The sequence below is a fragment of the Chionomys nivalis genome, chromosome 23 (assembly GCF_950005125.1).
Source record: "Chionomys nivalis chromosome 23, mChiNiv1.1, whole genome shotgun sequence".
Lineage (NCBI taxonomy): Eukaryota > Metazoa > Chordata > Mammalia > Rodentia > Cricetidae > Chionomys > Chionomys nivalis.
The window spans coordinates 36,479,675-36,507,654 of NC_080108.1; the positions used below are offsets into that span (position 1 = coordinate 36,479,675).

Here is a 27,980-nt window from a genome sequence, read left to right on the forward strand (position 1 = left end):
ACTGGCTTTGGATTTACTCTGTCTTTTTTGTGACAAGTGGGTTACAACATTAAGAAGAAACTACCTATCAGGAGAAGCTGGGAAGAGTGGTCCAGGGAGGTTCTTGTGCTGAGAGCCACAGAGTGCCTCGGTTGTTGGTCAGGTGAGAGTTTGTGTAATCCTGTATTCTACACTTACCTAAGCTTGCTGATCCAGAAATCTCCACTTGAGATGGTCACTTGCAAGAACTCTCACTCACTGGCTCACTGTTTGGGGAGAGGCATCCAGAAAAGCCAAGCTTCCAGGCCCTTGATGTAGTAGGCAGACGTGAATGGGTAGACCTCATTCTAGACAAATGGAGATGGTGGTATGGTGGCGTCTTTGTCTTTCTCATTGCTGGAGTATCTGCTAGGTTTAGTCACAGAAAGGCAAGTCAAATGCTCATGGAGACACGCTTCTGCAACAGTGTCCTTTTAACTTACTGCTTTACAAGATGGTCCTGTTCCTCCATATGTGGGAGACAGTGGTGAAGCTTGGACTATCTCAGGGGTCCCTGGAAGTAGAACCAGGATATATCCCTGGGGCATAAGCTAGCTTATTGGAGCCCATTCACTATGGGGGAATGCCATTCTCATGCTTAACACAAGAGAGAGGGACTTGGTCCTGTTGTAACTTAATGTGCAGACTTCGTTAACTCCCCATGGGAGCCCTTACTCTTTGGGAAAGTGGATGAGGGTGTGGGCTTGGGGGAAGCTGGTGGGAGAGGGAGGTGGGGTGGGAGGGAGAACTGTGGTTGGATTAATATAGAATATGAATATATATAAATATAAATATATATATATAAACAAGAACAAAATAGGCTTGTTAAAATGTTTTATTTCCTCATGTTTTCTTTCTTCTTTTGTTGATTTTGCCAATTTATTTTAATTTTTTTCAAAAACTACTTTGCTGTAGCTTTTGGCTTCCATATTAGGGTGGAATAATTTAATCATGGGTTTTTCTAGGCATAGAAAACAAGAAATATTAGTTGCTTAGTAGCCTCTTAGGAAGCCAGGTCTCCTGATAAATTTTGTGTCCCCCAGAAACATAGCAGGGATGAGCCTGAGGAACTGTGATTTATCTTCTGCCTTGACATCTGGCCCCACCGCATCAGAAGCCACGGGTCTACTTGGGAGAGATACATCGCCATGTTCTTAACCCATGGCACCCGTTTTCCCTTTTCCACGTACACCTAATTCTGTAACCCAAATTTAGATCCATTTTTCCCCATTTATTGAGCACCCTGTCCCAGGCTATGTTCCAAATAGCTTATAATTAGAAACCAGCATCATCTCTTGTGTGAGCACAGCTTTGAACGATGAAGAAAATACCTCTAATGGATCAAGAGACTCATCCTCTCTCTAAGATTCTAAGGTCTCATCTGGTACTTACCCATTTGTACACTATCCATCGCCTAGGACTCCCATTGTCCCGAAGCCCACTTTTTCTCCACAGAGGATGCAGACTCCAGTGTTAGAAGCCAGTGAGGTAAGATGCCATGCGTGCTTTGGGAGCTCAAACACTCAGGTCAGGAGTATAGCACATGGCTAGGACATTATCAGCCACCAACTAGATGTTATTAGTGCAGTATTTAACCAGGTGGTGCTGACACAAAGACCGCCTCTTTCTAAGGAAAGGAAAGATCATTACGGGCTAGAGTATGAAAGAAGGATCCCTGTTCCGGCAGTAGAGTGGCCAAGTTCTGTACTTCTTTCCAGATTTCTGACGGTAATTACAATCTTTCTACACCCAAGATTTTTCAGGCATTCTAGGCGACCAGAGTATTGAGTACTGTGAAACTAAAGACTTTTAACTCTATTTTCAGCTATATTTAAGTCTGTGATAAAACGAGGGACCCAGCAAGCATGAATGCTCTCCTAGGCTTCCTTTACTATCCTAACAATCCCAGCAGTCTGCTTCTCTTTTTCTCTGCTGTTCCCTAAAGTGTATCTAATATCTTCCGAGGAGCTGGGCTGAACCTGATTCTCTGGGTGAACGATCCTTATAGTCCTGTTAATAAGTCCTATTAGTAATTATTCCTCTGCCACTACCACTTCAACACTTTTGAAAAATGCATGAGATTGATTTTTAATAATTTGTTTAAAATAAACAATATAATGATACTGTATGCATTACTCTATGACATTTAAACTATTTATTTTTAAATAATATTTTACTTTTTGAGATTATAATATAATTACATCATACCTTCTTCTTTCCTTTCCTCCACACCTACCACCCCAATGTAGCCCTTGCTTGCTTTCAAATTCTTGGCCTTTTTTTCTGAATTGGTTGTGTGTGGGTGTACTTCTGAATATACAAATACAACCTGCTCAGTCCATACAATGGCACCTGTATGTCCATACTTTTATATGTTCAGGGCTGACCACTTAGCATTGGATGACCAATTGGTGCCTCTTCCCCAGGGAAGACTGCTTCTCCTAGTCTCAGTATTCTTTAGTTGCCTGTAGTTTTTAGCCTAAGCTTGAGGCCTCGTGAACTCTCTCATGTCCAGGATAGCATGTATGTTGGTGTCATTTCTGTTTAGGTTGTTTAGATAGCTACCTTGGTGAGGCTTCAAGAGTGTAACTTCTGACATTTCTAGGAGACACAATCTCACAGCAAACTCCCGGCTTCTTCCTCTCTTACCATCTCTCCTACCCCTTTTTGCACTGATCCCTGAGCCCTATGTACCAGAGTTGTGTTTCTGATCTATCAGGTAGAACTGAGCTGGAGGACTCCACATATTTATCTGGGGTTTTCTGTGGTGCTTTCTGTCTATTGCAAAAAGACGTTTTCCTTGATGAGGAATGAGAACTCCCCTTCCCTATAGCTTAAAGGACACATGTTTAGAAAGCAGTTAAGGATTATGCAGAAAGTTGGAGGTTGTGGGTTCTCCTTCAAACTCTGGGTTGCTGGGTAAGTTCCCAGAACTAGTCATGGTCTTCCTCCTGCTGAGAAAAGTTCATGGTTCAGCAATAGGGACCTTCCTTCCACCCTTAGGAGGCTACCAAGAGCAATGGCAATAGTCTATGATGTTTTGGGAGTCTCTTGGACAATGCTGACCAACAAGTCAAAGGGGTCCTCTGTGACTGGTGTTGGGTTTGGATTTACTTTGTTCCTTTTATTTTTTTCAAATTTTGAGTTGCATCATTAAGTCATTTGTTTGTGCTCTCTCTGATTTTTAACATGGGCATTTAGAACTGAAAGTTTCCGTTGTAGGACTGCGTTCAATATGTCCCAGAAGTTTTGCTGCGTTCTGTTTTCATTTTCATTTATTACCACGAATCTCTTTCTTGATTTTTTTCTTTGACACAGTCATCATTCAGTAATGAATTGTTTCATCTTCATGAGCTTGTGTGCTTACTAGGATTTTTTTTCTTTCACCTTTAGGTTTTATTGCATCATGGTCATATAGAATACATGGAATTATGTCAGTATTTTTGTACTTATAAGGATCGTTTGAGTTCCAGGGTGTGATATATTTTAGTGAAGCTTCTCTGTTCTGCTGGATAGAATGAATACACTTTGGTATTTTGGTCAATGTTTTTAACAATTTGCTTAAAATAAACAGTATATGTTAAGCCTATCCAAAGCATGATATTATTTAATTCTGATGTTCAAAGGGCATGTCTGTGGGAGAAGTTGGGTATTGAAATCACCACATATTAGTGGGTTGATGTTAATCTGTGTCTTTAAATACAGTAGTACATTAATTGTTAAATTTGTTGTACCAGAGTTGGATATCTATATATTTAGATTATTGATGTCTTCTTAATTAACTGTTTCCTTGATTAGAAAGAAGTGTCCCTCCTTATCCCTTCCAATTAGTTTTGTTTGAACTCTGTCTTTTCAGATACTAGATAGTGATGCCTACCAGCTTACTGGTCCTATTTGATTGAAATATTTTTGTCTATCCTTTGACTCTCACACAGTGCTTACCTTTAAAGCTATCATGTGTTTCTAATTTTATTTTTAATCTTTTTGAGACAAGATTTCTCTTGTAACAGTGTAAGAGTTCTAGCTGTCCTAGAACGCACTTTGTAGTCCAGGCTGACCTCAAACTCACTGAGATCTACATGTCTATGCCTCCCACATGCTGGGATTAAAGGTGTACTCCACCACCAGGTGGCACATGTGTTTCTTATTTTCAACAAATAGATAGGCGTGGTTTACTGATTCATTTAGCTAGAATGTGTCTTTTGACTGGAGAATTGTGGCCATTAATATTTAAGTTATTATTAAAAAGTGTGTGTTGATTACAGTCATTGTGCTATTGTTTGGGCTCTCAGTGGTGTGTTGTGTTTGAATAATTATGGCTTGGTATTTCTTTCTACAATTTCATTCCTCTTTTCAGCACAAAGTATTACTTCCTGTGTTTTTTAGGTTTTTCAGTCATTAATATTATTAGTCTGTTTATTGTAGAAAGATTTTCTTTATCCTGCATCTATGGTAGATAGTTTTGCTGGGTATAGTACTCTAGGTTTGTTCTCATAGTCTTTCATGACTTGGTATGTATTGCTCCATGTCTTCCAAGCTTTCAAATTTTCTGTTGAGAAATCAACTGTTATGACATGATTTACTTTTCTTTCCTCTTACAGCTTTCAATATTCTTTCTTTGTTCTATATACTTAAGTGTTTGAATTATGATATGCAGAGTGATATGCTTTTCTGGTCTTGCATATTTGGCATTCTGTATGCTTCTTGTACATGTTTGGGTATATATTTCCACAATTTGGGTGAATTGTCTCCTATGATGTCATTGGAGATCTGATCTATGTATCGATTTAGGATATTTCTCCCTATTCTATTTCTATTATTTGAAATTTGGTGCAGTAGGAGCTGCGGGCTGTGTTCCTGCCGCCTGGCTCCTGGCCGCCTGGCTAGCTTATGCCCCAAAATAACAACACACAAACTGTATTCATATAAACACTGCTTGACCCATTTCTATTAATGTGTGTAGCACCACGAGGTGGTGACTTATCTTGCCTAACCCATATTTAGTAATCTGTGTAGCACCAGTCTTACCGGGAAAGATTCAGCATGTCTGACCTGGTGGCTTGCTTCATCGTGTTTGCTCTGAAGAGGAGAGGCATGGCATCTGAGCTCACTTCCTCTTCCTCCCAGCATTCTATTCTGTCTACTCCACCCACCCAAGGGCAGGCCTATCAAATGGACCAAGGCAGTTTCTTTATTAACCAATGACCTTCCTCCATCAAGTTGGGCCTTTTCATGGTGACTTACATTTCCTATATGTCCTTTTCCTGTGTTTGGATTTTTTTATATTCTTTGCTTATTTTATCTGATCTTCACCTTTCTTTGAGTCCTGATATTTCATCCTCCAAATGATTCATTCTACTTATAAGGCTTATCTCTGAGTTTTCTATTTGAATCATTGATTTTTCAATTCCATCTTCATTTAAGCTTGAGTCCTCTTCAATGTTTCCATATATTTTTTTGAACTCTGTTTTCAAATCCTGAATTGTCTTTATCATTTCCATTCACATTATTAGTTTATTCTCCTTAGGTTCATTGAACTATTTACTTGTGTCTCCTTAAACTCCTTGGATTCTTTGATGAAGTTTATTAATGCTTTTTAAAATTCTATGTACTCTAAGTAATTAATTTTGTTGAATTTTTCATTTATTGTTTATTCTGACCACAGTTTCTTTTCCCTTCTCCCCTGCTGTTCCTTTCCCTCACCTCCCATCTACCCCCCACTTCATCCAACCTTCCTCCTTCATCTTCATCCAGAAAGGGATAGGCCTCCTACAGGCTTTAATATTGAGTTAGGACCAAGCTCCTGCCTCTGCATCAAAGCTGGGTGAGGCAACCCAGTATGGGGAATAGGTTCCCAAAAGTCAGGTCAAATGCCAGGGACAGGTTCTGATCCCACTATTAGGAGCTCCACAAACAGACCAAACTACACATATATCATTCGTCACAGGCAGGCTCCCTAGCTGTTGGTCCAGAGTCTGTGAGCTCCCATGACAAACTCTTATTGGCAAACAATTTCACAGAACTTGTAGAAGGAGGTAAAGCTTTGATCTTTCTTATTGTTTGATTTTTGAATGAGCAAGACATATGGACTACTTTTATTGGTTCTGTGCCTGATATGAACAGAAATGGTTTGGGCAGAAGAGAGGTGTGTGGGTCAGGGTAGGCCTAGAGTTTGGATATGGTTTAGATGGAATGAAGTCAGGGGGACACCGGGGACTGGACTGGTGTTCAGGATGTGCATCTTGGACCAAGCCTGGAGTGCAGGGGTAGATCTGGGACTGGGCAAGTTTTGTGAAGGAAAAGATTGGGTAACTCATCAGGCTAGACTTTAGATGAGAAAGTGCAAGGTATGGCTGTGGGGGGAGATTGGATGTGGCATGGATAAGGCTTGTAGTTTGTGGGCAGGCAAGGTGGCTCCTGCTTTAAAGCTTAGAAGTTGGCTGCAGCACAAGCTGGGTAGGCAGATTGGAACATGGGATGGGAGACTTGAGTTAGAGATGGAGGGCTGGGAAGAGTGAGTAAACCCCCTCAGGCACACTTACCTGGCTAGATCCTGAAGAAGGTTATTTGGTTATTCAGGATCTCTTGGGATCTCTTTCTTTGCATAAACATTTGTTGTTTTGTTTTCCAATTGTATTAAATTTCCATTTTTTGCGATTTTTCTGGGGTGAGGATGATTATTTTAAGAGTAGATGTAGAACCCCAAATCACTTCTATCTTTCTGCTTCCCTGTCCTGGTGATCTGATTCTCTTGTCGTGATGTAATGAGCCCTGCATTTTTTAAAAGGTATTTTTACTAGAGATAGCGAGCTATGGCACATGGCTGTCACTGGCCTCATACTGTTTCTTCATTTGTGGCTCAGGAACTTCCTTCTGCTTTAGAATCACTTAGGGGTCTTGTGGTTCAGCAAGAATCATATTTTCCTATCCTATAACCTCGTCTTACTGGAATGATGCATCTTAGAGAAAAGACATTTTGTAAGAGTCTGTTTTGGGGTCTACTGTCTGTTCTATTATTAATTTTCTACATTGGAATGTCATGTTCTCTCCATGGATCTCTTGTATAATCTATGTAAATGTAACACTGGAGGTATTTGTAGCTTTCATGCTTAAAGAAAACAAAGTTGGTAGACTATGATATTATCAATAATTGGAAAAATATTGAATATCACAGTCTGATCAGTTTGTGCAAAAGACAATAGATGGATTTAGAGTAATATTCCTAATTTTATAGTTTATGTCAGGAACAGCTGACACTTTCATTAAGCCCTAGTTAACAAATATTTTAAATTTTTAAACTATGAGTGCTGTGTCACAAACATCCAACCTCATCATTGTGGCGTAAAATCAACAGGATCTAAGGAACTGTCTCAGATGCTTGTGTTCGACAAGACAGTATCAGGCAGCTGCTGAGTGCAAACCTGGCCATCAGCTTGTTAGCTGCTAGTTGATACTTTTATTCAATGACTACATAAGAATGTCACATAAATCCAACTACTCAATTTCAAAGTTTCCAACAATGACATGAATTTGAACTGTGCAGTCTGTGGTGAGTAGATTGGTGTTGCACTTACCCAATGATTAAAATGTGTCATTAAAATTTAAGACCTAGAATTTTACACAGTATATGTACATTCAAATATTTTTTCTATCACTGTGAATTTCCCTGCTTTTAAAAAATCTAGAATTAATTTAAATATTTTAATTCTTATTAGTTGTGAAGGGTTGAACTTTCCTTATAAAATGACTTGAAACCTCTGAAGTTCTGAGCAGGAGGGAGGGAATTCAGCTTTGATATTTTAGTGGAACTGGGGTTACCCTCTTAGCTGGACAGAGCTCAGGCTCTGGGAACAGCGCACAGACTCAAGCAAGGAGGACAGCTTGCTGTGAGTGAGCCCTGTTCTCACCCACCCTTGGTGTCCAGTGTGATGGCACTCTATAAGGAAGCTTTTATAACTGTTCATTCGAGTTGAATTAATGAAGCCACCTTTGGCATTTCCATTATCAAAAAAAGTTTTTCTTGACAGTTGCTCTGTGATTCAAAGCCAACAGGAACACTGTCATTGTTCTGAAGCCTAACAGAAGCTAAGAGGGGACTCGTTGGCATTTTCTCGTAATTGATGAGATGTGAAATTGCTGTATTCTGCAGTCACCCTGAAGGCTATCCATTTATTCCTATTCATTCTCTCAACTAGTAGGTAGGATCGGACCTCATGGCAAGAAATATAGTAATCTGTGAAAATAATTTATAGTTTTGATTGGCGCAGATCAAAACCACATGGCTTTGCCATGCAGTTTCTGAGATTTAGACCTTCAATTCGTGGGAAACAAAGTATATTGCTATAGAAGCTAAGTTGATGGGGCTCAGGGATACAGCTGGGTGGGAAAGTGCGTGCCTGGTATGTGTCTGTCCCTAGGTTTAATTCCCAGCACTGAAATAATAAAGAAATATGGCATGGTTATGCAAAATTTATTGCTACTATTATTTTAGTGAAAGTGATAGGAATCATTATATAAGTCAATAAGCTGAGGACTCAATGCAGGAAGATTTTTATGATCAATGCTAAGTTGTGTAAAATATCAGTTCACCTGGTTCAACTCACATGCTCACCTTTAGATTTATTCTCTCTTTCTTCATTCTCTCGCTCCTTAATTCTTTCTCCCTTTCTCTTGCATGTGTGTGTATCTCAGTCTCTATACACACGTATGTATAGAAGCTCTGTGTTTTTGTAAAATTAGCATGTATATGCATGCACATCCAAGTATCTGTGTGTATCATCTTTTGATACTTTAGAACAGTTCTCTCTTATCGTTTCTATAGCAGAGACAATACATAAAATTTGAGTGAAGGCCGCCCCACCCTCATTGCAAAAGTAGCCAGCATTTCCCTTCCACTCTGTAGGAGTGTAGTGCTTTTAAGGATTTTTCACTTTAGCTTCTGCTGACTTTACCATCCATTTTATGGATGAAATGGACTAAGACCTCGTGGGCAGGTCCATTTTTTTGTAGATGTCAGTAACTGTGAAGCTGCATGATCCATGGAAGATGACAGATGCAATATCTGGTAAAAGCTGTGACTGACAGGAGAGGTACTGCGGATCTAATAGGACAAAATGCAACGTGCATCAGAAAACACATTATCTTCCCAATCAACCAGCCACAGGCTATGGGGCTGGGCTTAATGAGGATTTGGTCTTCATTGAGCTCAATATCAGTCAACGCCATGTCACATAACTGAAGCAAGAAAGCAAAGTAGGCTGCATTAGAGAAAGCATAGTGAAAACATAACCATGGGGATAGAAACCCAGGGTGCTTCTTGTTTCTGAAGACTGATATTTAATTATCTGACTTGAGAAATGAAGACATATGTCTCTGTTCCATGGATCATAAATATTAAATATAATAAGGTAAACACTTCATAGCAGAAGATAAGTGTTCAGTTTTTGACTTACAGTGATGGTGAAGATCATGCCCAGTGGTCGAAGCTTGAAGGAGGGAGCCACCAAAATTGCTGTGCAATGAAAAGATACAAACAATGGGAACAGGTTGAAGAGTCAGAGATGTTTTTCCCAGAAGTAATAACTCAGTGAACACATACAAATGAGCTTCTAAGAACTGAAGATTGAATATAGGGGCTGTGGTTTCAAGGAACAGGAACTGAGGTCAGCAGAGAGAAAGCAAGACTAAGACACACAGACATGTGCCCTGAACACCGTCCTTAGTGAGGATTCCCAAGGATGGATAACCTCAAGCATAGTCTTCATAACTTTTAGGTGTGGTTATTACAGTGAAGGTGGACTTTATGTCCTTCAAATGATCTTCTAGTCCTAAGATTCAGTTTTAGAAAAGCTCAAAAAGGTTGGAAAGATATCACAGAGGTTAAGAGCACTGACTGCTCTTCCAGAGGTCCTGAGTTCAATTCCCAGAAACCACATGGTGGCACATAAACATCTGTAATGAGATCTGGTGCCGTCTTTTGATCTTCAGGTATACATGCAGATGGAACACTGTATACATAATAAATAAATAATCTTTAAAAAATAAAAAAGTAACCATGGGAAGATGATGAGAGATGGCTCAGTTGTTCTTCCAGAGGACCCAAGCGCAGTGCCCAGCACCCATGTAGGTTAGTTCAAAAGCATCTGTTGCTTTAGCTCCAAGGGATCCAATGACCACTCTGGCTTCTACAGGGACACACACATAATTATTATTTTTAATAAAAATAAATCTTTAACAATTATCATTGTAACCATAAATAAAATGGTAGTCACAAGCCTCACACTTTGGCTTCTCTGTTAATGGAGATACAACACTAGTCTGATGAACAGATAGCAGGCATGCTTCAAGCACTCCCTCTTAATGCTCAAGTGTTTGTGACCTTCAGGGTGTTCTAGCTGTGAGTACCCAGGGCTAGTACTCCTGAAACTGTATCATGTCTATAATTTGGTGAGCCACTCATGAAGAAAGGTGACAACTTATCCTATGCTCTTCAAATAAGCAACCTAAAGACTTCCTTGTAGAAGAAAATTCTTTTGAAACTCTAGAACTCGGTTGTAGGCATGGAGATTCTGCTGCACTGTGTGACCTGTATAAGGTACTTGTCTCTGGGCCTCAGTTAATTCTTCCCATGTCCCTTAAATATCAGGGCAGGTTTAAAATGAGGTGAGGACACTTCAACATGTTTGCTGGTGTTCTTATATATTGGGATAGTGTGGTCTCCTGGCTTTCCACTGAAATGAGTGCTTTTCTTATTGTCCTAACACACAATGCCATGCTTTCATTACATTTCCACACACACACTTTGCTCTTATTTCCTTTTTTTCCTTCCTGTTCTACTTCCTCCTTCCTGCTCGCCCCCCCATATATTACCAAAATGTAGTTCCCCTTCCGTCTGAAACGTGTTCTTGATCACATAGTCAGTTTAGCTCCTTAGATTGGCTATAATTCTTATATAGAAACATAATTTTTACATTTTTTTTTAAATTCAAAGAATATATTGTTTTTTTTTCTTAGGTGAAGTTAGTAACGCCTCTGTTTTAACTTGGCTGCCTCTGTAGGGAAGCCCTGGGGGAAAAAAAGGCTGTGTTTGCTTTGAACCAGATGGGAAGTGGCTAAGACAGATCAGAGACTAGGAAGTTGTTTTCCATGAGCTCTATGAGGTATTTACAAGACTTGATTTTCACAGTGGGTCTGTTCATGCATTTTCCTAACTCACAGAACCTCCTTGACCTCCCTTCTCAACAGGATGGGAAGATATTCTGCCGGCGTACAGCTTGTGATTGCCAGAACCCAAATGTTGACCTTTTCTGCTGCCCAGAGTGTGACACCAGGGTCACGAGCCAATGTTTAGATCAAAGCGGACACAAGCTGTATCGAAGTGGAGACAACTGGACCCACAGCTGCCAGCAATGCCGGTGTCTGGTATGTCGGTTCCTGGGGATCCTGGTGCCTTTGCTCTAGAAAAGGTTATACACTCACGTGCTTTGGATGCTGGAGTTTGAAGATGTTTTCAGCAATATGCAGAGCATTGTGGGGCTGTGCTTAACCGGGGGCCATGTAGATATTTACATTGCGTTTAAAATGCTTCAAAAGTAAGAAAATTGTATTTATGGAACAGATTTAACCTGAGCGCAATTTACATGACTTCATATATTTTAAAATGTCCAGAGCAAGGAAAATCCATGTAAAGTAGTCTCCAGTGGCTTGATAGGCAATTGTTGTCCAGACAGAACCATGCCTATTATTGCTTTTGATATAACCTTTAAAGATTTCAATAAAAAATTATAAATAAAAGACTTTGGGTGAACAAGGCTGAGAATCCAATTCCATATTAGTCTAAGGGCTAGTTTGGTGTGAACACTTTGGACATGGCATAACCTTCAGGTACTATTCATTTCCTTAAGTGTGCACAGGTTTATGGGTCTCAATTTCAAAGATGATTAGGGAGATGAGTGAATGTATGTAAAAGATGAATACCACACTCAACACATAGTAGACACGTGGTTCAGTGCCACAGAAGGCCCTTAGCAAGGTGACTGCTGTTGTTACTGGTTTATTCCTTGGAAAATCTGTTCAAAGAGAAAAAAGAAAATGACTTCAAATATTAATATAAGGATACTAATAATATGCCTGGGTTTGAAAAAGTTCAAAGAAAAATGCTTAATTTCCAGAACTTGTTCGGTTTATTTCACATTACAGCACAAACAATGACTTCCAAGAATGGAAGATGTGGAAATATGACATGTTGGGGACCGTGGAATTGTGGTACTCCATCTCTGAGCATTCCACCTGGCTCAGCTTTCAAAGGAAACTCTTAGCTTGGCGCTTAATATTTATTGAAGAGAGTCTTTCTCTTTCTGGGTATTATATGAAAACTAGCACCCAGAGAAATTGTTCCCTGCGTCCCCATAAATCCCCGGGTTAATGGGCAAACAGTCTTCACATGTCTCCTTCACAATCCATCTTAATCCTAAGACTGCAACATAGATTAATTCTGTTCATGGCCAATTTTACAAATTCCCATTCAAGGACAAACACATCAAGTACAGCTACAGATCTGTTTCCAGTGTCAGGCTGGAAAAGCACATTTCTTTCCTGAGAAGCCAGTCATCAGGTAACTGGAATTACTGGTATTCATCTTGCACATCAAGTTTTCATTTAAAGAGTTTCAAAAGCCCATTGAATGTCCAGACCTTGGGCTATACAGTTTTTAAATGACAGAAGCTCCTGAACATTAACATACAAATTACTTAAGAATAATAGGGGTCACATTTAATAAATATTTCATCAAGACATTGCTGGTGCCAATGATGTGATTTGTTCATGGAAGATAAAGTTAAAACTTGCACAAGCCCAGAGTCTGAAGACATTGACTAGATAATTAAATGAGTATTACCACATGTAGCTATTTATAATAAAAGAGTCCCACACTAGCCCAGAATGGAATATAATAAAGGTTTATTTAATAGGGGGTGAACTCACAGAAAGGGTAGCAGTCCCCAGTCCTCTGTGTGCCCTCGGAACTGGAACTGAATCCAGCAGCCAGGAGGCCCACACGCGCTTTACATCTACATTTATAGTATAAGAAACCACACCCAAGTGGGCTGGTATCTTAAAGGTTATTGGCTGAAGGAATTCCCACAGCTACCACAGGTGGCAGTGAGTCTGTGTGGTAGCTGTCATAGGCAGCTCCATGGTGCCCACAGCCAGAAGGTAAGATGGGTAGAGACTTCCTTTATGCTGTGACTGGGAGACTTCAGAGTCATGGGATGGTTTCTCGTGAGAACACTCATCCTCAGCTCTGAACTTGACACCAGTTTCTCAGCTGATGCGGCTGTTGAAATATTCGACTTTGCATATTATGTTTGACCTTAAAAATGAGTGGTCATCTCTATACACTACTTTACCCTCTGCTTGCTTGTTTTATTGGCATCTGTTGAACAAAACTCCAATCATCAGTAGCGAGAGAAACAGCTAGCCAAAGACTGAAAAGCTCAGGTTAATGTTGACTTGTACCAACTATTCAGTACAACCTGATAAAAACACTGAAGCATGATAAAATAATTGTAGGCTGTGCTTGGAACACACACTGATTTAAGACTTTCTGTGAACTCTGGATTAGGTGGCCAGCAAAACCATCTCAAGTAAGGCGTTAATGCCATAGAAGCTATGTGTATAGAATGTGTGTCTTCATAGATGAGGAGACATCATATGTATCATGTTGTAGGCTACAAGCCCTCAGAAAGAAGAATAATGAGAATTTCAGTGCCCTTCTTCCCCAAGGGACATTGGGAATATAACACTGCATAAGAACAAGGGAGACTCATTTCATCTTTTTCTCCACAGGAAGGAGAGGCAGACTGCTGGCCTCTAGCTTGTCCTAATCTGAGCTGTGAATACACAGCCATCTTTGAAGGGGAATGTTGTCCTCGCTGTGTCAGTGACCCCTGCCTGGCTGATAATATTGTCTATGACATCCAAAAAACTTGCTTGGACAGCTCTGGTGTTTCAAGGCTGAGCGGTGCAGTGTGGACAATGGCTGGATCTCCTTGTACAAGCTGTAAATGCAAGGTAACCAGCTGCCTGGGGTAGACGAGCCACACATGGCTTCCCTCTGAAATCTCTGAATTCAGATTCCATGGGGTGCATATCCTCACAGGAGGACAGAAGGATAGACAGATAATAGCTGCAATACAAGCCACACATAGTTTCCTTCTGACCTCAGATCCCATGGGGTGCATGTTCTCACAGGAGGACAGTAAGTGTAGACAGATAATAGCTGGTCCTTGTTAAAGGCAGATTCCAAATGGACATGGAGAGAGAGTGAGCACACAACCTCTTAGCTTCATCCTGGAAAATTACAAAAACTATCAATAGCGTGGGGAGGGGGAGATCTAGGTAGCTGTTTCTGCAGTCTTATTTTACATTGCCAAGAGTATTCCTGCATCCTTGCTGTGGTGTTTGACTATGATTATTCCTCTGTCTTTTTGGAGGATTCCCCATGAAATATCTTCATGTGTCTTTCTCTTCAGTGTTCATAGAGTTGTGATCATAGGCAGCTTCCAGTGACGCTTGGTCAAGCAGGCAAAATCCCAGCCAAAAAAATCACTTCTAGATTCTTAGGATTAAACATATTAAAAATGATACTCAACTTGTTCCTGTCGAAATCTGCCTCCATCTTAGCCATCAGTGGAGGCTTTCCAGCATGTCTTTAAATGGATTTATTAGTGTCTCATTTTTCTGTTTCCTAGAATGCACTATCTTAAAATGAATCCCCAGTAGAGAAAAATGTTGAGTATCCTATAGCAAAAGACCCATGATCCCATCTGAACTCACACCTACCACAAACAAATGGCCAAGAGACATAGGTGCCTGGGTTGACTAATTTTTTTATTTTATTGAAAATAGATACTTTTCAAACAATATATTCTGATTATAGTTTCCTCTCCCTCTACTCCTCCCAATTCACCCCCTACCTCCTCTCCCATCTAGGTACACCACTTTCCTGTATCTCCTTAGAAAACCAACATGAGTCTAAGGGATCATAGTAAACAAAAACAGAATAGGACAAAATAAAATAACGTGTTGGAATAAGGTGAAATAAACAGAAGGGAAAGAGCCCCGGAAAAGGCACAGGAAACAGCCATGAGTGCGAAGACCTGTTCTTTACACAAATAGGATTCCCATTAGAAACACAAAACTGAAAGCCACAATATGTGCTCAAAGTACGTACAGAGTAAAATACTAAAATAAGAATAAAAACAAAAAATAAAATATTCTAAAAAATGAATCAAAAATCTCTGACATGACATTATGAGACAAGGACCCTGCAGAGATGCCATTGAGTTCTGTTGGCCATCTGCTGCTGGGTGTGAAGCCTACCATTAAGGATATTTCTTTCCAGGCTGGAGAGATGGCTCAGTGGTTAAGAGCATTGCCTGCTCTTCCAAAGGTCCTGAGTTCAATTTCCAGCAAGCACATGGTGGCTCACAACCATCTGTAATGAGGTCTGGTGCCCTCTTCTGGCCTGCAGGCATACACACAGACCGAATATTATATATATAATAAATAAATAAATTTTTTTTAAAAAAAAGAATATTTCTTTCCCCAGTGACACTCCCTTGGAGAACTTCTACTATTTAGGTTACAATATAACCCTTCAAATAGCCCCAAGATTTAGCTGTCCTTCCCCCTACTCCTTCCCTTTTCTTTCTTCCTTCCTGTCCCATGCTTCTATTTTAGCCCACCCCACCTTCTCTATCCATAACTATATATTTTATTTCCCTTTCCTAGGGAGATCTATTTATCCCATCAAGTCCCTTACTCTATACCTAACTTCTGTGATTCTATGGATAGTAGATTGGTTCTCATTGATTTAATACCTGATATAACACCACATAGAAGCAGATATATACCATATTTGTCCTTCCAGGTCTGGAATAACTCACAATGATTATTTTCTAGTTTCATCCATTTGCCTACAAATTTCATATCATTTTTTTAATAATACTCCGTTGTGTAAATGTACCACATTTTCTATATCTGTTCTTCTGTTGAGGGATGTTTAGGTTGTTTCCAGTTTCTAGATATTATAAATAGAGCAGCAGCAAACATGATTCAGTAACTGCCTCTGTGATAGGTTAAAGCATCTTTTGAGTGTATGCTTGAGACTTAGGTATAGCTGCATCTGGCGGTAGATATGTTCACATCTTTCTGAGAAACTGCCATATTGATTTTCATTATTGCTGTTTAGTTTGTGCAGCCAGCAATAGATGTGTATCCCCCTTATTCCACTCTGTGGCAGCATGAGCTAACACTTGCATTATCCATCTGGCGGGTGTAAGATGGAATATCAAAGTAGTTTTAATTTGCATCTCCCTGAATGCTAAAGATTTTGAACATTTATTTGTTTCTCAGTCATTTGAGTTTCCACTATGGAGAATTCTTTGTTTTGATCTGTACCCCATTTTAGTTGAATTTTTGATATCTAGTTTCTCGGGCTCTTTATATATTTGGATATTAGTCTTCTATCACATGCAGAGTTAGGAAAATCTTTTTCCATTCTGTAGATGCTTTGTCTGAATGACAGTGTCCTTTGCCCTACAGAGGCTTTTCAGTTTCATGTCCCACTTAATTGTTGATCTTAGTGCCTGTGCTAAAAGTGTTCTATTCAGAAATTCTTCTTCCGTGCTAATAATTTCAAGATTATTTCCCACTTCCACTTGTTGGTTCCTGGTGGCTCAGCTCCAAAATAATCACACAGAAACTATATTAATTAAACCACTGCTTAGCCCATTAGCTCTAGCTTCTTATTGGCTAACTTTTACATATTCATTTAACCCATTTCTATTATGTGTATTGCTACATGACTGTGGCTTACCAGTTAAAGTCCCAGTGTCTGGTCTCCGGTGGGGCCTCATGGTTTCTCTCTCTTCTGCCTTCTTTCTCCCAGCATTCAGTTTAGTTTTCCCCACCTACCTCTATTCTTTAGCTCTATCATAGGCCATGACAGTTTTTTTTTATTAACCAATAGTATTCACAGCATATAGAGGGGAATCCCACATCATCCACTTCTATCAGGTTCAGTATATCTGTATTTTTGTTGTTGTTGAGATTTTGATCCATTTGGCACTGAGTTTTGTGCAGGGTGATACATATGGATCTATTTGCATTTTTCTATATGCTACCAGTCAGTTTGATCAGTACCATTTGTTGAAGATGCTGTCTTTTTATCTAGTGTGTGTTTACTGCACTCTTTAAAAAAAAAAAATTTATATCTGGGTCATTTATATCTGGGTCTTCAATTCCATTAAACAGTGTGTCTATTTTTGTGCCAATACCATGCCAATACCATGTAGCTCTGTAGTACAATTTGAAATTGGGAACAATGATATCCTCTATGGTTCTTTTATAAATTGTTTCAGCTTTCCTGGATTTTTTTTTCTTTTTGTATTTACATATGAAGCTGAAAATTTTCCATTCAAGGTCTGTGAAGCTTTGAAATTTTGATGGGAATCGCATCAAACTTGTAGATTACTTTTGGTGGAGTGGCTGTTTTTACTATATTAATCCCACTGATTCATGAGCTTTAGCAATCTTTCCACCTCCTTATATCTACAAATTCTTTCTTCGGTGTCTTGAAGATTTTATCATAAAATTTTTCACTTGCTTGGTTAAGAGGTACTATAAGGTATTTTATATTTAACACTGTTTAATGGGTTTTGTATCCCAGATTTCTTTTCATTTGTCATTTGCATATAGAATGTCTACTGATTTTTGTAACCAGATATTTTGCTGAAAGTACTTATCAGTTGTAAGCGTTCCCTGGTAGAATTTTTTTGTGTTATTTAAATATGCTATCATGTCATCAGCAAATAGGGATATTTTGACTTCTTCCTTTTCAATTTGTTTCCCTTTGATCTTCAGTAGTCTTATTGCTGTAGTTAAGCCTTCAAGTACTATATTGAATGGGTATAAGAGAGTGGACAACCTTGTGTTGTTACTGATTCTAGTGGAACTGCTTTGAGTTTCTCACCATTAAAGTTTTTGTTGGCTGTGGCCTTGTTGTTAACTATCTTTTTAATGTTGAGCTCTATCCCTTGTATCCCTAATTTTTCTCCTGCACTTTTATCATGAAGGGATATTAAATTTTTATAAAAGGCCTCTTCTTCATCGAATGAGATGATTATGTCTTTTATTTCTTTCAGTTTGTTTATGTGGTGGTTGATATTTATTGATTTTTATGTATCGATTCATTCCTATATCTCTGAGATGAAGCCTACTTGGTCATGGTAGATTATCTTTTTGATGTGCTCTTAGATTTGGGTTGCATGTATTTTACTGGGAATTTTTACACCCATTTTCAGAGGGAAACTGGTCTATAGTTCTTTTTCTTTGTTGGGATTTTTTATTTCCTAGGGCTACCAGGGTAGCTAGTCTCATAAAGTGAGTTGGTCAATGTTCTTTCTGTTTCTATTTTGTGGATTAATTTTAAAGGTGTTGCTGTTAACTCTTCTTTGAAAGTCTAATAAATCTCTGGGCTAAAACTGTATGGCCTTAAGTTTTTTTTTCTGGATGGGAGACTTTTAATTACTGTTTCTATTTTACTAGGGGTTATATGTCTGTTTAAATTGCTTATCTGATCTTGATTTAACTTTGGTAGGTGGTATATCATGAGAAATTTATACATTTCTTTTAGATTTGGTGGGGTACATGTTATTAAAGTACATTCTTATGTATTTCTTCTGTGTCTGTTGATATGACCTACTTTGCACCTCATATTTTATTAATTTGAATCTTTTCTGTCTTTTAAATAATATGGCTAAAGGCTCATCAATCTTATTGATTTTCTCTGAGAACCAACTTTTTGTCTCATTGATTCTTTGTACTGTTTTCTTGTTTCTATCTTATTGATTTCAGTTCTGAGTTTCATTATTTTTTGCTGTCCATTCCTGTTGGTTGTGATTTCTTCTTTCTTTTCAGGTGTGCTGTTAGGTTACTAGGATGAGAACCTTCCAATTTTTTTTTTTTTGTAGACACTTACTGCTATGAAATTGTCTCTTAGAATCACCTTCATTAGGTCCCATATGTTTGGGTATATTATGTTTTCATTTTCATTACATTATAAAAAAGTTTTAAATTCCTTTCTTAATCTATGTCCTGACCAATTTCTTTCATTCAGTTTCAATGAGTTTGTCAGCTTTCTGTTATTGATATCCAGCTGTAATCCATGGTTATCAGATAGAATGCAGGGTGTTATTTTAACTCTCTGTTATCTGTTTAGTCTTGCTTTGTGTCCAAGTATGTGGTCAATTTTGGAGAAGGTATTTTTTGTGAGTGCTTGGGTGAAACATTCTGAATATATCTGCTAGCTCCATCATTTGGTTTATACCATCATTTCTCTGTCTGGTTTCTATGTGGTTGACCTGGTTTTTGTTTGTTTTGGAAAGAATGGTGTATTTAAGTCTCCCATTCTCGGTGTGTGAGGATCACTATGTGATTTAAACTGTAGTAGTATTTCTTTTACATATTTGGATGCCCTTTTGTTAGGGGCATAGACATTCAGAATTTCAGTGTCCTCTTGAGGATTTTACTTTGATGAGTATGTAGTGTTCTTCTCAGGATCTTCTAATTTGTTTTGGCTCAAAGACTATTTTGTCAAATATTAAGCTTGCTATAGTCTTCTTAAATACATTTGCTTGGAATATTTTTTTCTACTTTTTACCTCCATGGGATATCTATCCTTGATGGTAAGGTGTGTTTCTTGGATATAGCTAAAGGGACTCAAGACCATTGATGTTAAAAGTTATCAACAAACAGTGTTTGCTGATTCTAGTTATTTTATTATTGTTGTTGGTGGTGATGGTGGTGGTGTGTGTGTTTGTATGTGTGGGTGTGTGCTATTTTTCTTCTCTGATTTTCTGTTTTCCTGCGTGTGGAATTCTTTAGGTGTGGATTCTTTAGGTTGAAATTTTCCCTTAAATGCCTTCTGTAGGGATGGATATCTAGACGGATACTGCTTAAACTTAACTTTATCTTAGAATGACTTTCTCCTTCTCTTGTGAGCCAAAGTTTTACTTTGCTTAGTAGGCTGGTGTCTGTGTCTCCTAATGTTTGAAGAAGATCCTCGTGGCTCTCAGAGTCTCCACTGAGAAGGCAGGCGTTATTCGAATTGGTCTGACTTTGTAGCTTTTAACATTCTTTCTTTGCTCTGTACTTTCAGTGTTTGGATTATTATGTGCCAGCGGAGCTTTCTTTTCTGGTCATATTAACTTGATGTTTTGTATTCTTCTTGTACCTTGATTGGCATCTAATTCTTTATGTTAGGAAAATTTTTTTCAGTGATTTTCTTGAAAATATTTTCTGTGCCTTTGACCAAGTTTCTTTCCCTTCCCACACTCCTATTATTCTTAGATTTGGTCTTTTCATACTGTCCCAGATGCCCTAGATGTTTTCTTTCTGGAGTTTTTTAGATTTGACATGTTCTTCAGCCTAGGTGTCCATTCCTTTTATCTTATCTTTAGTGCTTGGGGATCTCTTGTTCAGCCTTTATATTTGGCTGGTGAGGCTTGCCTCCGAGGTCCCTGATAAAAGTCCTAAATTTTTCATTTTCATGTTTCCCTCAGTTTTTTTTTTTATTCTATTTTCACTTTCAGGTCAGGAACTTCTATAAACATTTCCTTTCATGGTTTGTTTGTGTTTTCACAGATTTCTATAATGGATATATTCGTTCTCTGCTTAAAGAAATTTATATTCATAAATTCTACTTTAGGTTCCTTTTTGGGTTTCAATTTGTTGAATTTCTCAGGGCATACTATAGTAGGATTACTCTGCTCTAGTGGGGACATATTTTCCTTGCTGTTATTGATTTTGTTATTATGCTGGCATCTAGGCATCTGGGTTGTGGGTTGATTATAAATCTAGGTGCAGATATCTTCTCTTGTCTTTGTTGGGTGTGTGGTTGTTCCTTGGTTTATGTTGTCCTTTCTGGTTCCTAGGCAGGAGTGGTGGCTGTGTGTGAGCTGGTAGGGAACGCTACTAGGCTACTGCCAAGTGTGTGCACTGGGGGTTTGGGTACACTGTGTTTCTAGGTGTTGGGTTCTGACACTTAGGAATAGGGGTCTTTGAGCAGAATCAGGAAAGGAGGAAAGCAGGCTGTTCCAGCAGGATCTATATAGTCTCTGGGAATGGGGGCAGAAAGTAAGAAAAGGCCACAGTGGGTGTTCTGCTACAGATATGGGCATAACTTACAGGGATATTGGATTTGGAGGAAGGAATGCCAGGGAAGAGCTGATGATCAGTGTCTGCTTTGCCAGTGAAGAGCTGATGACCACTACATGCTTTGATGGCTGGCTTGATTCTCTAGCAGGTTTGGCAAGACAGCTCCCAGAGAATGTTTTCTACAGCTGGGCATGAGACCAAGGGATGAGTTAGAGAAAATCTGAGTGATCTGCTGGGAATAGGAACAGAGAGGAAAGAAGGATCATAGTAGGTGCTCCTGAGAAGTGTCACAACAGGTGCTCTGAGAGGAAGGGGACACAGCAGGTGCTCTGAGAAGAAGGATACAGCAGGTGCTCTGAGAGGAACAACACAGCAGGTGCTCTGAGAGGAACAACACAGCAGGTGCTCTGAGAGGAACAACACAGCAGGTGCTCTGAGAGGAAGGACACAGCAGGTGCTCTAAGAGGAAGGACACAGCAGGTGCTCTAAGAGGAAGGACACAGCAGGTGCTCTGAGAGGGACAACACAGCAGGTGCTCTGAGAGGAAGGACACAGTAGATGCTCTGAGAAGAAGGATACAGCAGGTGCTCACCGAAAGGACACAGTAGATGCTCTGAGAGAAAGGACACAGCAGGTGTTCTTAGAGGAAGGACACAGCAGGTGCTCTGAGAGGAAAGACATAGCAGTTGCTCTGAGAGGAACAACACAGCAGGGGCTCTGCGAGGAACAACACAGCAGGTGCTCTGAGAGGAAGGACACAGTAGATGTTCTGAGAAGAAGGATACAGTAGGTGCTCTGAGAAGGACACAGCAGGTGCCCTGAGAGGAAGGACACAGCAGGTGCTCACCGGAAGGACACAGTAGATGCTCTGAGAGGAAGCACACAGCAGGTGTTCTGAGAGGAAGGACACAGCAGGTGCTCACCGAAAGTACACAGTAGATGCTCTGAGAGGAAGGACACAGCAGGTGCTCTGAGAGGAACAACACAGCAGGTGCTCTGCGAGGAACAACACAGCAGGTGCTCTGAGAGGAAGGACACAGTAGATGCTCTGAGAAGAAGGATACAGCAGGTGCTCACCGAAAGGACACAGTAGATGCTCTGAGAGAAAGGACACAGCAGGTGTTCTTAGAGGAAGGACACAGCAGGTGCTCTGAGAGGAAGGACACAGCAGGTGCTCTGAGAGGAACAACACAGCAGGTGCTCTGAGAGGAACAACACAGCAGGTGCTCTGAGAGGAAGGACACAGTAGATGCTCTGAGAAGAAGGATACAGTAGGTGCTCTGAGAAGGACACAGCAGGTGTTCTGAGAGGAAGGACACAGCAGGTGCTCACCGGAAGGACACAGTAGATGCTCTGAGAGGAAGCACACAGCAGGTGTTCTGAGAGGAAGGACACAGCAGGTGCTCTGCGAGGAACAACACAGCAGGTGCTCTGAGAGGAAGGACACAGTAGATGTTCTGAGAAGAAGGATACAGTAGGTGCTCTGAGAAGGACACAGCAGGTGCCCTGAGAGGAAGGACACAGCAGGTGCTCTGAGAGGAAGGACACAGCAGGTGCTCTGAGAGGAACAACACAGCAGGAGGTCTCACACAGAGTTGGAGATGAGATTTGTTGATTGAGTTTGGAAAGAGGAGGGAGAGTGCAGGCCTGCAGCTGGCCTATGGGTCCTCATGACTGCCTTCTGAATTGGGAGCTGGGAAGAAAGGATGAGTGGGTAGGGGAAGAAGGAAGGCGGGGTGGGGGGAGTTCTGCATGATCTGTTAAAAGGGGGTCAGATAGGAAGGGGAGGCTGCAGCAGGTGGCCTCCCACAGAGCTAGGAATGAAGGGGAAGTGGAGATGTGCGGTTAGCTCACCTGATGTCCTGGCAGGATGGCTGGTGGGTGATCAGGGATTGCCTGCTGGAGTGTGGGGCTTGGAGAATGGGGTGGGGGGGGCGGAGTTGGAGACCAGTATGATCCATTGGAGATGGGGGCAGGGAGCATCCGATGCTCTTATAATGTCAGGATTGATTTTCATTAAAGGGAATTATGAAGGCATATTTATATTAATTTATGAAATTGAATTTTAATAAACTTTCCTGAATTTATGAACCTAAATGCTCACTGCTTTTTCCTAATCTTTATGAGGTGTGCAGTCATGATTCCCTTGGTGTATACACCTTTGTGGAATCTATTTGGGATTTGCCTTTAATCTTACTGATACTTCCCATTAGTTTCTGATACGGCTAATTGTCTCCTATGAGATATTTATATTTGTGAAGTCGGTTTTGGAAATAAGGTTAGCAAATAAATTGTGATAACTTGGATTGTTGGCGTGTATCTAAAGCATGCATTGGCTGTAGGCAGGGCATGAAGCAAGCCTGGCAGCAGAGCCTCTGACCAGAGTTACCTGGAAGGCCATGGTTACTTCCTTTCAAAGCTGGATGTTCTCCTCCCATTTCTGAAGCATATCCTCTCCTGAGCTGCTGTGAGCTGGATGGCAAACTGCTCATCTCTTTGTATTCTGCTTCAGTGGCTAACACTTGTGTTCTCTTCGCACAGAATGGGACCGTCTGCTGCTCTGTGGATCTGGACTGTCTTGAAAACAACTGAAGTATTTCAAATGGACTCATCACAGGATAAAGACGGACAAAATGACCATCCAGCCTGAGGAGGAAGAGGGACTGGTTTTGTTTTATAAACGACAGTCGATTACCAAAGTCTCCATCTGAGGACGGTGTTTGGGTGGCCTTTGCCACTTTGCTCATCCTTGCTGACCTAGTCTAGATGCCTGCAGTGCCGTGCATTTCAGTCAATGGTTGTTGAGTCTCTGTGCCGTAAATCACCTTCCCCTCGTCAGACCATTTGCGGATACATTTAAGGGATCCCATGATGAATGTTAATGTAATTTCGTTTATTTTGTGTACTAACATAATAGAGACTTGGCACCGTTTATTTATTTTTCTTGATTTTTGACTCAAATTCTAAAAATAAAGTTGCCTGTTGTGACGTGTGTCTCCTTCACTGCACACGGTGTGGAGGTTCCCGTGGGACATGCTGATGAAGATGTGTAGCATCTTTCCACGGCATCTCGCATGGCATCTTTCACGGCATCCTTCCATTTCAAATTGCTGAGCATTCATGCCCACTCACTCAGCTGAAAACTGCTCAGGGCAATTATGGTACACGGAAGGGAAAAGGATGCCAGACATCATTAAACATCATTTCAAAAAGTACTAGCTTCTCCCTGTTGCAAAAATAAATGAAGTGACCCATTTACTCACAATTTCTAAGTGGTGGTCTTAAAAGCCCTTCTTGGCATTGGAAGCCAAAGTATGTTTATGCCCGTTTTACACAGGCCTTACAGCCAGCAACATACTTGAATAGTCATAAATAAAGTTAAGGGATTAATACAAGTCTTCCCTTACCCCACATTACATAAACAAGGATTAAGGAATCTGCTCAGCCATTGTTTTGGGGTGGTGGTATTTGATTGGCACCCAATTCTAGCCCAGCACTGTTCCACTAAAGACATTGCATCTTCTATGGCTGAAGACGACACGAGTCTTTAAGATTTCTTTGTGTGGGTTTATGACTGTCTTCACTCCCAGTGATGCTTTCTTATTCATTCATTCATTTTATTGAATTTATATGAGTGTTTTGCCTGCAAGGATGTCTGTACACCATGTGTGAGCCTGGTGCCTGTGGAGAGCAGAAGGCATTAGGCCACCTAGAACGGGCATTACAGATGCTATTGAACTGGCACCGCCACACAGGTGCCTGGAATGGAAGTCAGGTCTCCGCAAGAGTAGCAAGTATTCTAAACTACCGAGCCAGCTCTCTAGGCCCCAGCCAACACTATATTTTTAAAGATTGGCAGTTATTCGGTTATACAACATGATTACATTTCATCAGGTTTGGCAGGGCTGAGCGTCCAACAGTAGGTGGTACTTTTGAGACCAACATGCATTGCGCTGAATTAAGTTAGTCCCTGGACTGTTGCTCACCGCCTTCATGCCTCAAAGTTCTAATTTGTTACGTCAACGATGCTCTAAGTAATGTTTAAATCCTAAATACCAACATTATTAATTTAAAATTATAACCCCCACATGCTATCATTCACTAGTATTTTCCCAACAGAGATAATAGCCAGTGTTTTTTTTTTGTGAAAATGGAGTGCTCTACATGAAGTCGACAGTATATGATGAATCACAATGACCACAAATTGAATATTACACTTGGCAAAGACTGATACAGTGTGATAAATTACAAAACATCATATTTTATCTCAATTCCTTACATGGAACCCTGGGGTAAAGAATTGAAAATTACCCTTTGAAAACATTTACGACAACTCAATTGAAAAGAAACCCTTCCAATGTTATAAAAAACAAAACATTTACAGGACTTGTGACCGCATCTATAGAGTGCAGTGTGATGCTGAGTCCTCCCATTTGTTGGATTAGCTGCTTTGCTTACGTGTCCTGGTACTTCCCACAAAGGCCAGGTGACTCACCAAGTTAATGCTGTTCCAATCCCCCTGTATGGAAAGTCTGCTGACCTCTGCCCTAGAAAATGTCAGATGCATACCTAAGAGCCATCTGAACATTTTTTCTTCCAAGATGTTATCAAAAAAGCCACGGTTTTATTTGGATTCCCATGAGTTTATAGTCTACTGAAGTACAGTTAACGCCAATAGCCCAAAGTACCTACTCTTATAAATACCATTCTCAGACTCAATACTTTCTTTTCCTCTGAAACTTAATGGAGTGAATTTAATCAGGGCTAATTGAAAACCACTGTAGTGTCTATCAATAAGAAATATGCTTTTTGTATAATACACTAGGTGACATTCAATTGTTAAAGACTCATTGATCTGTATTAGGTGACATGTGTCTCTAGTTCCAGCTACTGCTGGCAGAGGGTGGGGGCTGAAACAGAACAGGAAGTCTCTTGACTTCATGAGTTTAAGACTATCCTATAAGACTATAATATCTATAGGGATATATATCTTCATGTGTACGATGCTTTCTATGCTCCACTGGGGAAACTAAAATATCTCTGTAGATGTAACCACTCCATAGACCTGCCTCAGAAACCAACATCTACCCAGTGTACCCACACAGACAGTGTCTGATAAAAAGCAGGGTTTCTCTGGTTGGAACAGGGCAGGACACTCTGAGAACACACACCTGTATATCAGCTAAAGGGAGAAGCACTTAAAGGCCACTGTCCTAGGCTCTTGACTTTTCAACAGACAAAGAAGCTCGAGTTCAGAATGATCATGTATACTGTTCAGAGTTAACAACCAATTGATTGTAGACCTAGAACTGAGTCTTCTCTGTCCCGTCCTCCCCTGAGTTCCAAACGAACCTCTATATCTAAACTTTGCATCCTCCTTCTAGAAGGATGACTGTAAAGAACAACTCGCTTGTGTAGGAGCCATGCAGGCTGCTGCACTCATCTCTCTCTTGACTGTGCTATGGCTTTATGGAAATTCTCATCCTAGTCCTGTGAAACATTCGGATTAGAAGACTAGATCATACCAAAACCCATGAGAAAAATGAGCCCTTCACACAATCACTGTATCTTGGGGATTATGGGAAAATAAAGCAATATATAAAAGCAGCAACTCCTGAGAGATTAAAACATGAGAACACACACACATCAAATACACTCAGACTACAATGGCCCTTGGCACTGAGAGACAATCCCACAGACAACCTATGTTGTGAGTTCATTACCATTCTTTCATTACTTCAATGGCAGTGTGGCAGACTCTCCAGGTACAGAAAGGAATAAGACAAAATTGGTCTCAATGTTCAAAGCTTTAGTAGCTTATGTAAAAGATGGAAACCAGAAACCAGAGACCCACAGAGCAAAACAGCAGCCTGTGCCAGTATGAGGAAGGAAAAGGCATGGAGGTGAACTGGAGGAACTGGGAGCCCACCTTAGATGGGGAAGCTGCCAGGATCCTAACAGTGAAGAAGAGCCTACGAGCACAGAAGTGCGGGAATCGTTCCAGGAAAGACACAAATCCACAGCATTGCAGGGTGGAAGCAGGCTTGGTTTGCTGGGGATTATGACACAAAGCCAAGGGCCAAAAAATAAGTGGAAAATGTTGTGATGTAAAGAGACAGTAGAAGACCTGAGAAGAAGCGAGGGGAGAGCGGTAGAGAGGGGAGAGTGGGGGAGAGCTGAAGTGGAGGGAAGGGAGGAAAAGGGAGGAGGGGAAAGGGAACGATAGTAAAGGAGACGGATGAGAGCAGAGGAAGAAAAGGGAGCAGAGAAAAGGAGAAATGGAGAGGAAAGGGGAAGATAAAGGAGGGGAGGGGAGAGCAGGAGAGGGGGTCCTAGAGCCAGAAGTTACAGACTACCCTCATGTGAAGGGCGTAGCCAGGCTTCATTCTGGGGTCACTGGAAGATTTTAAATGACGAAGCATTGTTTACTCAACGTTTTTTCTGCTAATACATCTACGCACTTCTTAGCTTTCAGTTCATCGGTGTCTCATTTCTGCTCCATAATCTTGCGGCATCTGCCACGTGCCTAATGAAGACAAGAGACAGTCCATTTCCCCTAGAACCAGGACCTCTGCACAGCCCTTCCTCAAATGGACACAAGCCATCCTGTCCTCAACAGTTCAAGGAAAACAGTAGGACTTGGACCTTTAAAGCTTTGTTTTGTATCTCTGTTACTTTCTATTAACTTCTTAGGTCTTTCCACTGGCTTCATAAAGTTCTATATTATATGACAGTTATGGTAT

General features: G+C 40.4%; 1 protein-coding gene across 2 annotated transcripts in view; it reads left to right on the plus strand.

The window, feature by feature from the left end:
• Positions 1-24,219, plus strand: part of Nell1 (neural EGFL like 1) — an 841,294-nt gene extending 817,075 nt beyond the window's left edge. For both annotated transcript variants that reach the window (XM_057756047.1, XM_057756048.1), the window contains 3 exons: positions 11,263-11,439; positions 13,864-14,088; positions 23,779-24,219. In XM_057756047.1, coding sequence (XP_057612030.1) covers positions 11,263-11,439; positions 13,864-14,088; positions 23,779-23,829 — 453 coding nt within the window. In that variant the 3' untranslated portion in view covers positions 23,830-24,219. The remainder of the gene's footprint in view (positions 1-11,262; positions 11,440-13,863; positions 14,089-23,778) is intronic.
• The last annotated feature ends 3,761 nt before the right edge of the window (positions 24,220-27,980 follow it).